At 43.4% G+C, this 14,061-nt stretch overlaps 1 protein-coding gene across 4 annotated transcripts in view; it reads left to right on the plus strand.

Moving 5' to 3' along the window:
• The window catches only part of prkar1b (protein kinase, cAMP-dependent, regulatory, type I, beta), a 241,132-nt gene that overhangs the window by 190,815 nt on the left and 36,256 nt on the right, over positions 1 to 14,061 (plus strand). For all 4 annotated transcript variants that reach the window (XM_068056885.1, XM_068056884.1, XM_068056886.1 and 1 more), the window contains one exon: positions 678 to 799. In XM_068056885.1, the coding sequence (XP_067912986.1) occupies positions 678 to 799 (122 nt within the window). The remainder of the gene's footprint in view (positions 1 to 677; positions 800 to 14,061) is intronic.

The raw sequence follows: 14,061 nt of genomic DNA on the forward strand, positions 1-14,061 counted from the left end.
ACTTTTTTACACTTGTTCATGTGAACCACAGGAATAGGTGGACCGGACTTCAGTTTAATGCTGCATATAAAAGATAGTACCTCAGAAAAGACAGTGGCCCCTCATACTGCATTGGCGTGTCACCCTACCTTTTTGTGCTCATGACTGGTATGGGATTTGAACCAATGACCTTCTGATTTAGAGGTGATGGATCTAACCACTAAGCTGCACTGATGAATTGCTCCAATTTAAAATGTTTTGAAAAATGTGTAGTTGAATCAAAGCTTCTGTGAATTATTTTGAATGACAGTGATCAATAATTAGTGAATTTCCCTTTCAATAAGTGTAATGTTTATTCATTGTGCATCAGAAGAAAGAAAGACTGCATTTATAAAGTGCCTCATGCTGCCTCTATAATGTTCCAAACTGCTTCACATGCAATAAATTTATTTTGAAGTGGAATGATTGTTGTTATGTCGGCAAGAAAGTATAATTCAAGAATATTGAATGTTACCATAATTCTTTAAAATCAGTTTTATTGAACATGATGATGTAGCTTACCTCTCTTACCCACTCCCCCACCCCTCCACCCAAAACAGTAAGATGACAAAAACCTGCAATGAATGGACATAAGAAACATTATCCACAAGATGCATTACGCATATTAGATGGTGAAGTTTTTTTTTTACATTTTGTAGGATCATTGGACAAATGGGAGCGTTTAACAGTGGCTGATGCACTGGAACCTGTCCAGTTTGAAGATGGGGAGAAAATTGTAGTCCAGGGTGAACCAGGCGATGACTTCTTCATTATCACAGAGGTAATATTTTAGGAGGGGTTGCACAAAGCATGTATTGCACTTGTTGCTTCAACAGCAACCCAAGTTGAGAAGCAACCTTTTGTTCCATAAACAGTGTCAATTAATTCTGAAGCTAACAAAGCAAACAGTTTTAGCAAGAAAATATCTTATCCTGTTTTCCTAAAACCATGTTTCTATTTATTGCTTCTGACTAAAATGAAGCACTTCAATTTGAATTTGATCCTCTTAATTAAAATGAAGAGGTCCTTATTGCATTAAAACAAGTCTCATTGAGTTGCTTACAAGGTCATCTATTTAATTTCATTGTTCTACATGCATACATTGCTATGCAACATGAGTACTTAGTCTTACATTACTATAGTAATGTGGAGGCTGATTTCAGATTTGTTCTGCTAACTTGGGGCTTTTTCATCAGAATTGATATGGTTAAAGTGTGATGTGATGGAGGTCTTGAAATTATGAAATATGAGAAGATAAACAGTGAGGATGGTAAGATGGCGATGAGCGGACACAAATTTACAAAAACCGTTGAAGAAAGTAAAGGAGATGCAGTAAAAACTGTTTGCACAGAGCGTAGAACAAACCTAGAATTCTCAGCTGCAAACTATTGTTGAAGCTGAGTCCATAAATGTTTTTGAAAGGAGGATTAGGCAATTGTGTTATAAAGTTTATGGGGATCAAGCAAAAGAATGAGATACACTAAGTATTAATGTGGAGAAAAACACTGGTGCAAACTTGAAGAGACGGAATGGCCTGTTTCTGTGTTGTTTATAATCTGCGATTCTGTGATCACTATTTATCGAACCCTGCTGGAAGTATATTGGTTGAGAGCAAAATTAAGCTTGGCTTTGATAACCCCTGTTATCCAGGAGATCCTGTTTGACAAATTTATTAGAGTTTTTTGAGGATGTAACTAGTAGGGTAGATAAAGGGGAACCAGTAGATGTAGTATACCTGGATTTTCAAAAGGCATTTGATAAAGTGCCACATAAAAGATTAATAGGCAAGATAAAGGTTCATGGTTTTGGGGGTAATATATTAGCATGGAGAGAGGATTGGTTAACGGACAGGAAGCAGAGAGTAGGGATAAATGTAACATTTTCAAGTTGGCAGGCAGTGAATAGTGGGATGCCACAAGGATAAGTGCTTTGGCCTCAGCTATTTACATTCTATATTAATGACTTGGATGAAGATACAGAGAGTAATGTATCTAAGTTTGCTAATGATACAAAGGTAGGTGGAAAGGTAAGCAGCAGGGAGGTTGAAGAGAGGCTGCAAAGAGATATAGACAGGTTAAGTGAGTGGGCAACAAGATGACAAATGCAATATAATGTAGGGAAGTGTGAAGTTGTTCACTTTGGTCGTAAAAATAGAAAAGCAGAATATTTTTTAAAAGATGTGAAACTGGTAAGTGTTGATGTTCAGAGAGACTTGAGGATACTTGTACAAGGAATGCATAAGTTAACATGCAGGTGCAGCAGGCTATTAGGAAGGCAAATGGCACATTGGCCTTTATTGCAAGGGGATTGGAGTGCTGGAATAAAGAAGTCTTACTAAGATTGTACAGGTCTTTGGTGAGACCTCACCTGAAATACTGTATGCAGTTTTGGTCTCCACATTTAAGAAAGGATATACTTGCACTGGAGGCAGTGCAGTGAAGACTTACTAAATTGGTCCCTAGGGTGAGGTGGTTATCCTATGATGAGAGGCTGAGTAAATTGGGCCTACATTCTCTGGAGTTTAGAAGAATGAGAGGTGATTTAATTGAGACGTACAAGATTCTGAAAGGGCTTGATAGGGTAGAAGCTGAGAGATTGTTCCCACTGGTTAGGGAATCTAGAACACTGGGACGCAGTCTCAGGATAAGGGGTCAATAATTCAGGACTGAGATGAGGAGAAATTACTTCACTCAAAGGGTTGTACATCTTTGGAATAAAAACAAGAAATGCTGGAACCACTCAGCAGGTCTGGCAGCATCTGTGGAAAGAGAAGCAGAGTTAACGTTTCGGGTCAGTGACCCTTCTTCGGAACCCTTTTTTTGAAAAAAAGGAAAGAGAAAGCAACCGGAAGCTCAGGGTCCTGCTTGCGGACTGAGCGGAGGTGTTCCGCAAAGTGGTCACCCAGTCTGCGCTTGGTCTCCCCAATGTAGAGGAGACTACATTGTGAGCAGCGAATACAGTATACTACATTGAAAGAAGTACAAGTAAATCGCTGCTTCACCTGAAAGGAGTGTTTGGGGCCTGGGATAGTGAGGAGAGAGTAGTGTGCATCTTTGGAATTCTCTACCCCAGAGGATTGTGGATGCTCCATCATTAAATACATTTAGGGCTGGAATAAATAGATTTTTGGTCTCGCAGGGAATGGGGAGCGGGCAGGAAAGTGGAATTGAAGCCCAAGATCAGCCATGATTTTATTGAATGGCGGAGCAGGCTCGATGGGCCATATGGTTTATTTCTGCTCGTATTTCTTGTGTTCTTGTGGTCCAACAATCTGTGTCTCACTATTGAGGCTTGCACGTAGCCAAAAAAAACAGTGCAGATTTGATGGGCCAAATGACCTGTGCCTATGCTGCAACATTCTATAATTCTTTACAACTTTCAACTTGATGGTGCCTATAGTTATAGTAGGTGGAATACAATATGGCATTCACTTGCCCCAACCATATGAAGTAGAATATTTTGTTGTTTGCCATACATGATATCTAATAGATTTTTGTGACAAGTATTTTAGGTACAGAAAACTTGAAAAGCACTTTGGAAATAATAAAAAGAGAAGAAACAATAACAGTGCTCCAAGATTACAGTGGAGCATAGCTATGACCACTCTCCACTGTGCTTTTTCTGTAAGCGTGTATCGAATAGATCTGCTTTGTCAGACTTCCAAATGTACTCTCGGAGAAAATCTATCATTGGCTCTGAAGCTGGAGCTCACAATGGGCTTCAGAATGGTTCCACTTTGCCCTTTATTGTTCTTGCTTATGACCCAACATATTTTCTACCCCTTTGATGTACTTCCTGCAACTCCAGGTTCCGATGGAGACAACAAATGCTTCAGCGGTGCCTACCTCAGACTGATAAACTCACCTGGTTCAACATAGCTTCTCCTGCTTGGCTGTGAAGTCAGCCATATAAGCTTTTCCCAGTGGAAATGTGGAAGCCTGAAACTGGCCAAGATGAACAGAAGGAGCAGGATATCAAAACACCAATTATAGATAACCTCTGAGGCTTTCTGATGCATTTCATGCCAGGGTAGTCCAGAGATTTAATATTTTGGCTTTAGACATTGATGTGTCAGGTGTTGAGCCATTACTCTGTATCTCCCAAAGGTCTAGGGTTTGATCTTTGGAGGATTCATTAGGCACACTTCTTTGTGGTCCAGCACTAGAAAACATGGAAGAATGTATGGCTAAAATATATTGCATCACCCCTAGTGAAGATATTTATGTTTACTGGGTCAGTTGTGCCACTACATTCCTGTTATATTTTTGCGATATCTAGCTACAATATTTTTGGCTTGTGTTTTCACTTGCCTTGGTAATTTTCATAGTGTGTCCAGAATAACAAATAGAAAACCCTATTTTAGACTGCTTTAAACTACTGATTCTATCCTGTGCCTCCACAAGATCCTCCTGTCTTTGAAATGGTGTATGCAACACTATGACTAGACTTTATTATGTGCTTCAAATGCCAAACACGTTTATTCACAAAACAGATTCTGTCTCATCTTAAATCTCAAGACTGAGAGCATATTCCCCTGCAGGGAAATAATCAAGATCGCAGCACTGATGTAACATACCCAAAAGACTGGTTGGTCAGTACTGATTTAAAGGATGCTTGCCTTCATATTGTGTGAAACTACTTGACGTCAATTTCCAAGGTCAATGTTACCAAGGCAAGATTTCCCCTTCTTGCACATGTACCTTTATTTTGGTGACTTGTGGCTCCACTTTGTGGAGGGTCACAAATTTTTGCAGAATGCTGCATTTGTGATTGCATTCTCAGTCTGATGGGTGTTACAACTTGGTTGTACAAAAATGACTGATTAGTCATCAGATCATTACAGTTGAACTTATTCCTGCAGTGATTGCTTTTGTCCAGCTAATGAAGCTATGGCTTAGTATTTAGGTGCTAAGAAATAAATGTTTCCCAATTTGGGTTAGCTCTTAACTTTCACCTCCTCAACTAATAGTGATGACAGATATCTCTTGCTCAGGATAGGAGCACACATAGGAGAACTAGGCATGTGAACGAACTTGAGATTGCCGAGGTATCTCTATCGCTATGCCAGTGCCTTTTCTTACTCTGGTGGAGCACAATAATAGGTTCCATCCACCTGAACCATTGGGATCTAGAGTTTATTGTCTCATCCAATGAATCACTGCACTGGTAATCCAGCATTCCTTCAGCATTGCATGGTAAGGTGCACAATTCTTTTTAATATAAAGAAATATATCATTTTCTTACCATTTCCCTTTTTCAAGTTACTGATGTATTGTCTTTTTCTTGTAGGTGTTTGTCATGTTGCACTGTAAATAAAAGAATGAATATGCAAATAGATAGCGTCTTTCACGACTTTAGGATGTCTCAAAGCCCTTTACAGCCAAGGAAATACTTTTGAAGATCACTTGTAAGAAAGCAAGCAGGCAATTTAGGCACATCAAGGTCCCACAAACAACAATGAAATAAATGTCTAGATTATCTAATTTAGGTGTTGATTGGGGAATAAATATTGGTCAGGACACCAGAAGAAATCTCTTGCTCTACTTTGAATAGTACCATGGGATCCAGTCCACCTGAGACGACAGATGGGGCTTGGTTTAATGTCTCCTCACAAAGAAGGCATCTCCAATACTGTAGCACTGTCTCACAACTGCAGTGAAGTACCAGACTAAATTATGTGCTCAAGTCCATGAACCAACAACCTTTTGACTAAGAAGTGAGTGCTGCCACTGAGCCAATGCTGACAAGTCAGTTCTGGCTTTTATATCATGTGATTAAGTCAGACTTGCTATTGTGCATTGTTATTAGCCCAAGACATGATTTTGGGATTTATTTTGCTAGTTGCTGTAAAAGAATCCCATAGCTTTTTTAAACTAAATTTGAAAAATACATTCAAATACTACAAATTACATTAAAAAATAAGTAACTCCAATATTATTAACACCACATTATGTAAATATCACAATCTTATTTCCCAAGTAATTATGTTCTTTAAGAAAAACTGTTGCGAAGGAAACTTGCTAGCCTGCTTTTCTCAAGACAGATCTTTTCTAGTGCACTTTGGTGATAAAAGGAATCTTTGTTAGCTTTTCTAACACTGGCTTGAAGACTGTTGCTGTATTATGTAAGTCAAGGTCTGTAGACTTTCATTTTCATCATTTAAGGATATCATGCAGGCAATACTTTTTCTTTTAAGTTTTTCTTTAGTTACTGTTTAAGTAACAGTTACATCATTTGAGCAATAAAATGCGCCTGCCAGGAGTTAAATTACTGAAGCTAATGGAGTGAGCTATTAATATTTTGGAGGTTTCAAAATGCTTGTTTCCCACTGCTTCATTCATTCACACTGTATCAACACAAATTTAAACCTTCCCAAGCCAAACAGATGTGGAATGTATCTATTCAGTTCCAAAGCTGTGGAATTATCACATATGAGATTTTGAAATCTGAGTGAAGAACTGTCATCACAATTCAGACATCATTACTATGTACCAAGATGTTATGGCAAATAAGATAGCTTGACAGATGTATTGCTTCGTGTAGCTGAATTGTTGATTATACCATTATATACTGTATCCAATACTCAACATATGCACATTTTTTAAGCTTATTGGGTTTGATATTTTAACAAATTTAGGAGATTGGAGAGATTCTGCAGTCTACAATTTTTTTTACAGAACTATATAATTCACCAATGCGCGTAGGTGAAGATCAATTATGCAATGTTTTCCTCATTCAGTGTACAAGTCTTTTTTAAATTTTTTTATATATATATTTTTATATATATATATATATATATATATATATCTGCAGTGCTGCTCAAAGTACTGTGATGTTTAACTGAAATTTGGCTTGTTTTAAGGCCATGCAGGTGCTCCCTAGGCCCTAAGTGAATATAGGTTTTGAGGCCAATTAGAGCTTAATTGATCTTTGATGAAGGATGTTTGCAGATTACCACTTGCTTAGAAACTGCTGAAATTATTCAGAAGGCAGCTGTAGCTCCATGTAAGTTTCATGCTGCAGGTCAATGACTGATTTTTCTCTTTCATTTAAACAGATTTTGGAGCTGTCAGAACTTGTGGCACTTTTAAGTGTGAGGGCTTGTGACTAATGTGTGTACAAGATGCAAAATTTAATTATAAATATTTGCAAAGAGAATTCTACATTGGAGGAATAGTTCATGCAGAGCCAATTTATGAGAAAGTGTTCCTGTTAATTCAGTATTAAGTGTTACAGTGGTTTAAAACACATTTTTCTCATTATAGGGGTCAGGGTTGAAACAGTAGAATATCCATTTAAGAGTCAGTATACATCGCTTCTGTCCATTGAGCAATCTCTTTCAATCTGCACTTAGAGTTTCAAAAGCATTGTTCTATGGGATAGCAGAGTTCCTTCCTGATGTGGGGACAGTTACATAGCAAAACTAATTTGCACAGAGATGGTGTTGTAACTGTTTATTCATTGTTCAAATTGTAGTCCATCATGATCTTTCTCTGAATGCAGTGAACATTTAGAGCTGGATTTTATTTTTGGGACACCAGTCCCGCCATCGGGGCTAGAGCTGGACGCAATCCACGTTGGGGGCAGTAGCAGCAGTCCGTAAGCAATTCAGCTAATGAGGCGGGCCCTGCATGCAATCATGTTGTCGGAGTTGGGCCCGGAGACGAGAAGCAAGGCGTTAACTGATGCCTTGGCAGTTAAAGCAGCCATTATTAAAGGGCTGCCAGGCCTGCAGTGCACTCTGCACTTGCAAGGCCTGGAAGAGGAGGAGGTAACAGCAAATCGCAATAAATGGCTGACAGGGACCCCATGTGGCCCCATGCTTTACTGATGCTTCCCTCCAGGTGCCCCTTCAGGGTGTAATGTGTAGGAGGGACATCGGCATTACGGGGGCGGAGATCTGCCACCCAAACCAAGCAGGCATGACTGCAGATAGCTGAGGAGGTCAGCCGCTGCAGTGTTACTCTGTGCACATGAACACAGTGCTACAAGCAATGAACTCATCTGGGCTGCAGAAGTGAGTATCATTTAATGCCTTCATCCTTTTAGGCCTTGTATCTGGCAAAGTAGGAGGGTGCATTGGGAGGAAAGTGATCAATAACCCCCCCCCCACCCCACCAATACATGGACAAAGGGACAAAGCGGCCTGTCATGGTGGCAATTAACTGAAGCCCCCTGCTTCAGTTCAATGTCATGAGATCCCTGGGAGGGGATCACATGCAGAAGGCATCTGTGTGTCCCCATTTGTGGTAACTAGACTGCCAGCAGCCTATTTTATTGGGATTGATGTCAGTAGGGGTCTAATATCTCCCTTCCCTCTGTATGCAGGAGAAGATGGCACATAATCATAGGCAGCAGGAAAAGACCAGAGGTGGATTCCCCTTACTTCAGCTGCTCACGCTGATGGAGGAGGATGCCATGGAGCTAGTCGGCCCAAATGATGGGCGTGGCATTGCAGACGGGGAGACGGGCACTTTCCCGTAACAGTAAGGTCTCCATGGGGCACAATGCGGCATCAGCCAAGATTGAGCCATGCTGCTCAGAAGGTCAAAGATGCACACACGGGTCTGAGTTATTGGGGCACTTGCTATGGAGGGAGGGCATGCCCTTGCATGTCTGTTCTGTCATGCAGGTCAAGCTGTGTCATAGCAGAGAACACTGGAATCTGCAGCATCCCCTGCCACCTCTGAGGGGCAGGAAGGCGCCTCAGAGGGTCCAGCGGCACCTCACACTCCTCCACCTTCCACCAGCGCAGATACATGCACTTTAGATGTGGGCAGAGAACCTGGTGAACACAGCACACACACGTCCATGCAGCTGACAGAGGCTGTGGCAGCCCAGGCCTCTCTCAGTCAGAGGCCTGTGGGAGGGCAGGCCCATGCTGAGCTGGGGGCTCATGACATGCCTCTGGTATTGGCAGCTTCAAGAGAATTGCTGAAGCTGCAGCGAGAGGTGTGGCAACGTCTGGCAGAGATGCCAGAGGCTATTCATGCCCAAACGTAGACAATGGAGGAGTCCATCCAAGCCTTGAGCTCAACATTGTCTCTGACTGGTGCATGAATGGCCTCCTCCATTGACAGATTGCCACCTATGATGGAGAGCCATATCCAGCAGAGCACTTGGTGTCTGTAGGACATTTGTGCAGACATCCATATCCTCATCCACACCATGGCCGCAAGGCAGCAGTGGCAAGGCGAGAGGAGGACAGGGGACCTCCAGTCACCACCTGGTCCTCTGACCTCTTAGATTAGCAGGGAGGCAGAAGTATGTTTTGATAGTGAGAAGTGTGTACCTCCTGCAGCTGGGGGCACCTCTCAGGGTGCTCTTGGTGCTGACGTCAACCCCTCTGCCAGTGTCGTAAGCTCCTCCAACATTCTTGCCAAAAGAAGGTGGTACTGCTTCTGTGCAGGAGGACTGCAGCATGCCAGGGCTGTCCAAGCCCAGAGATCCCAAGGGCGACCACCAAGGTCATCCCCAGCCATGAGGCAAAAAGGTCTGCAGACAGCCTCTGCCTCAGCTGACAGCACAGCGTAAGAATACATGTAAGATAATTAAGAAGTGCACATAGAATCACTGGGTCTCGACGGGTGTTCGCTTGATTTTGATCACATTGTAAATCTCTTTAAGACATGTAAGGAAATGTTTGATGCTAGACATGGATTCCCTCCCTTTCTCCTGCATTCAAGGATTCCCTTTGCAGCATCCCAGACTCTATGAAGAGGTTGGAGTCGATTGAAGATGTTGGACGGGGTTAACTCTGGAGCCTCACCAGATCTGCGCTGCGTGAATGTTGAATAAGGCATTGTATCGTTAAGGAACGAAGGCTGAAAGATGGCTGCATCAAGGAAGGGCTTTACTGGAAAAGGTACAAAGAATCAAAGGGTGGCGCAGTGGTTAGCACTGCCGCCTCACAGCTCCAGCGACCCGGGTTCAATTCTGGGTGCTACCTGTGCGGAGTTTGCAAGTTCTCCCTGTGACCGAGTGGGTTTTCACCGGGTGCTCTGGTTTCCTCCCACAGCCAAAGACTTGCTGGTTGATAGGTAAATTGGCCATTATAAATTGCCCCTAGTATAGGTAGGTGGTAGGGGAATTGAGGGAGGATGGGGTAGGAATATGGGATTAATGTAGGATTAGTATAAATGGGTGGTTGATGGTTGGCACAGTCTCGGTGGGCCGAAGGGCCTGTTTCAGTGCTGTATCTCTAAAAGAAAATGAAACAAGAATGTATAAGGGCATCGTGAGCCTCCCTTGTGTGTCTCTCATGTTCAATCGCATGTTGCCCCTGGGGCTCTTCATCTGGCCAAGTGTGCCCATCTTCCCACTCCACATCATCATCGCCTGAGGAAGCATCCCGCTCGTCACTTTCCTCGTTGCTTATTGGCTTCCTGCTCTGCAGGGTAAGGTTATGCAGTGCACGGCAAACCACTACGATACGCGAGACCCTCACCGGGGCATACTGGAGGGCTGCACCGGACCGATCCAGGCACCTGAATCTCATCTCCAGCAGACCAATGGCCTCAGTGGTAACTCGTGTTGTCCCGTGGCAGGCATTGTACCTCTCCTCTGCATCCTTGCGTGGGTTCCTCACGAGAATAGGCAGCCATGTCCTCAGTGTCTCTAAGGATCCATCCCTGGTCTGGAGGGAGGCTGGAAAAGTTCAGGCATCTGGGACTGCCTCACAATGTAGGTATCGTGTCAATTTCCTGGGAAGCAGGCACAAACCCGTATGATCAGTTTACGGTGGTCACAGACCAGTTGTACATAGAGAGAGTGGAAGCTCTTCCTGTTGATGAAAGCCGCTGGCTGGTGTTCTGGAGCCTTGATGGCCACGTGCGTGCAATCGATGGCACCCTGCACCTGGGGAATCCTCAGGTTTAGAGTTAGCCCCGAAACCAATGGCCCTCAGGTTATGAGTTGCGATCCATTCTGAAGCGCACAGAATCTCCAGTGCTCCTAAAAAGGGCATTCGTGACCTCCTTAATGCACCAATGTACCTCAGACTGAAATTCCAAACATGTCCCCTGCGGATTCCTGGAATGATCCGGTGGCATAGAAGTTCAGCACGACGGTGACCTTCAGGGCCACTGGTATTGCATTCTCACCAAGTGCCGTAGGGCACAGCTCATTATCCGTCATGGCCTTTTTGGAGAGGTGGAGTCTTCGTTTGTACTGGCTTTCAGACATCTGCAGGTAGTTGGACCTCGACCTGTACACACTCTGTGGAGGGTAGCTCCTTCTGCTTGGGGCAGCTCTTTCTCTCCTCTTTGCCCTTCTTCTCCATCCGGAGGCAGCTAAGGACCCTCCTGTGGGCTCAGAGGCTGTTGCAGTGCAGGTGCCTGGCCCTCTCTCCCACTCAGGAGCACCTTGTCTTCAACAGGGTTTCCTGAAGCCAGGGTAAATGAGGCCCATGATAAGTGACCTGTCCCTGAAAGGCAGTCCTTCCCTGCCAGTGTCCTTCTCTTGATGTCCCCACTTGTGATCTTTGACCAGATGTCACTTGCCCACTGCCATCCATGTATTGGCTCCCCTGCATTGAAGCACACCTTCCCCTCACGCTTGACACCCTAAGGTCAGCCCTCCCTTCAGGGCCCTTCCAGTTCCTCGATGGTTGCCCTTCTTTTGGCCTCTCCTGCCAGCCAGCTAGGCTGTGCCGCTTCTATGTCAGCTGCTTGAAGGAGGCGAGATTCTGAAACCCTGTGAGCCTTTAATAAAATTGCATCCGCTGACTAAAATTGCTTTCAATTATCCTTTAAGGTATCTTAATTACCTTACTGCCGGGTTGACCTCAGACCTCCGCTCACCATGATTGCTGCCCTGCAGAAAATCGGGATGAGACGTCACAACGTGTATCCTGTCCAAATTTTATGTCCCCCCACGCCTCCATGCCTGTCCACTTTGTCCCCATAAAATTCAGCCCTTAGATTCAGGCATTATAGTGCATAGTGTGTCACTTTTAATGGCACTAAAGACCTGAACTGCAGTCAGAGTTCTAATAAGTATAACTCGAGGGAAATGTAGCAGTACATATTGGTCCTGGTAACTCCAGAGTGAATTAGAGACTTCATTCTGAAGTATACCGCCATGCCCCATTGGGAATTGTATCTTTTTTTAACCAAGTGTATGCACATAAGATTATTTTAATATGAATAAAATATTTTATAAAATATAAGTTTGTGATGGAGCACAGGCATTTGGTGCTCGGGTTAGTTGTGTGAAATACATAGTCAGATCCCACAATACAGCTTGCAGTGAGCGAGTTAATATTCATGCTAGTGATAATGATAGCAGCAAAAAAAGGTCTACCACATATGTGCATTTATTTCCAGTGAATTAATATGTGCAATTGATAGCTGCTAGATTGGGTCTGCGGCAGGTGGTGAGGGAACCAAGAAGAGGGAAAAGCCTACTTGAAAAGTCCTCACCAATCTACCTGCCACAGATGCATCTGTCTGTGACCGTGTTGGTAGGAGTGACCACCTCACAGTCCTTGTGGAGACAAAGTCCCATCTTCACTTTGAGGATACGCACCATTGTGTTGTGTGGCACTACCACCGTGCTAAATGGGGTAGGTGTTGAACAGATCTAGCAACTCAAAACGGGGCATCCATGAGGCGTTGTGGGCCATCAGCAGCAGCAGAATTATATTCAACCACAATCTGTAGCCCAGCATGTCCCCCACTCTACCATTACCGTCAAGCCGGTGGACCAACCCTGGTTCAATGAAGAGTGCAGGAGGGCATGCCAGGAGCAGCACCAGGCATACCTAAAAATGAGATGTCAGCCTGATGAAGCTACAACACAGGATTACTTGCTTGCCAAACAGAGGAAGCGATCCCACAACCAGCGGATTAGACCTAAGCTCTGCAGTCTTGCCGCATCCAGCCGCGAATGGTGGTGGACAATCAAACAACTAACAGGAGGAGGAGGCTCCACAAATATCCCCATCCTCAACAATGAGGGAACCCAGCACAACAGTGCAAAAGACAAGGCTGAAGCATTTGCATCCATCTTCAGCCAGAAGTGCCGAGTGGATGATCAATCTCGGCCTCCTCCTGTGATCTCCAGCATCACAGATGCCAGTCTTCAGCCAATCCAATTCACTCCACGTGATATCAAGAAACAGCTAAAGACACTGATATTGCAATGGCTATGGGCCCTGACAACATTCTGGCAATAGTACTGAAGACCTGTGCTCCAGAACAACGCAGTATTCTTTGATTATGTCTTGTGCTGACAGTTTTTCATTGTAGGATTTTGAAAAAAAGCTATGCTATCTTAAATTCCATTCTCATGTGAACAATCATAAACACCTATTTAAGTACAGTTATTGTACTTCAATACCAACAAACTTTTGACTGTATACTTTCTAAAAATATTAAAACATCTTATTCCTTCAGCAAGTTTACATTTCTATTGCATTGATAATGAGAAACAGGTATATGTGGTGGACTTGGTTAATGAGTAATTTAAATAAACCACCTGTATTTATTTTTACCTTCGACATTTTGAGATTTAGTTTCTGTGAATGGAAAACCTTATCTTCAGGTAAAAACTAACACCCCTCCCCAACTGCTGAATGGTGGAGCAGGTTCGAAGGGTCGAATGGCCTACTCCTGCCCCTAATTCGTATATTCGTATCTTGATTGACAAGGGAGTCAAAGGTTTAGGAGGTAGCCTGGAAAGTAGAGTTGAGGCCACAATCGGATTAGCCATGATCTTATCAAATGGCAGAGCAGCCTCAAAGAGTCAAATAGCCTACTCCTAATTCATATGTTTGTATCGAACCGGTACAGCTAGTTTCATGCAACGTGTCAAATTGCTGTTTCCCACCATGGCTGGGAAAAGACTTGCTCTACATAGGAATTTGAATGAAAAGCTTTCTCTTTGCAACTCTCCAATTCATATAAACAGTAGAACTGAATCGCCCCGAATTTCCTGGAGACTTTGGGCTGGATTTTACCTTAGGTGGATGAGAATTCGCCATCGACAATCCGTCCCGCATTTTACAGGTCCCCAGGCTTTAATTGTCCCGAGGTGGGACTT

This window comes from Heterodontus francisci, chromosome 24, assembly GCF_036365525.1.
Source record: "Heterodontus francisci isolate sHetFra1 chromosome 24, sHetFra1.hap1, whole genome shotgun sequence".
Classification (NCBI taxonomy): Eukaryota; Metazoa; Chordata; class Chondrichthyes; order Heterodontiformes; family Heterodontidae; genus Heterodontus; species Heterodontus francisci.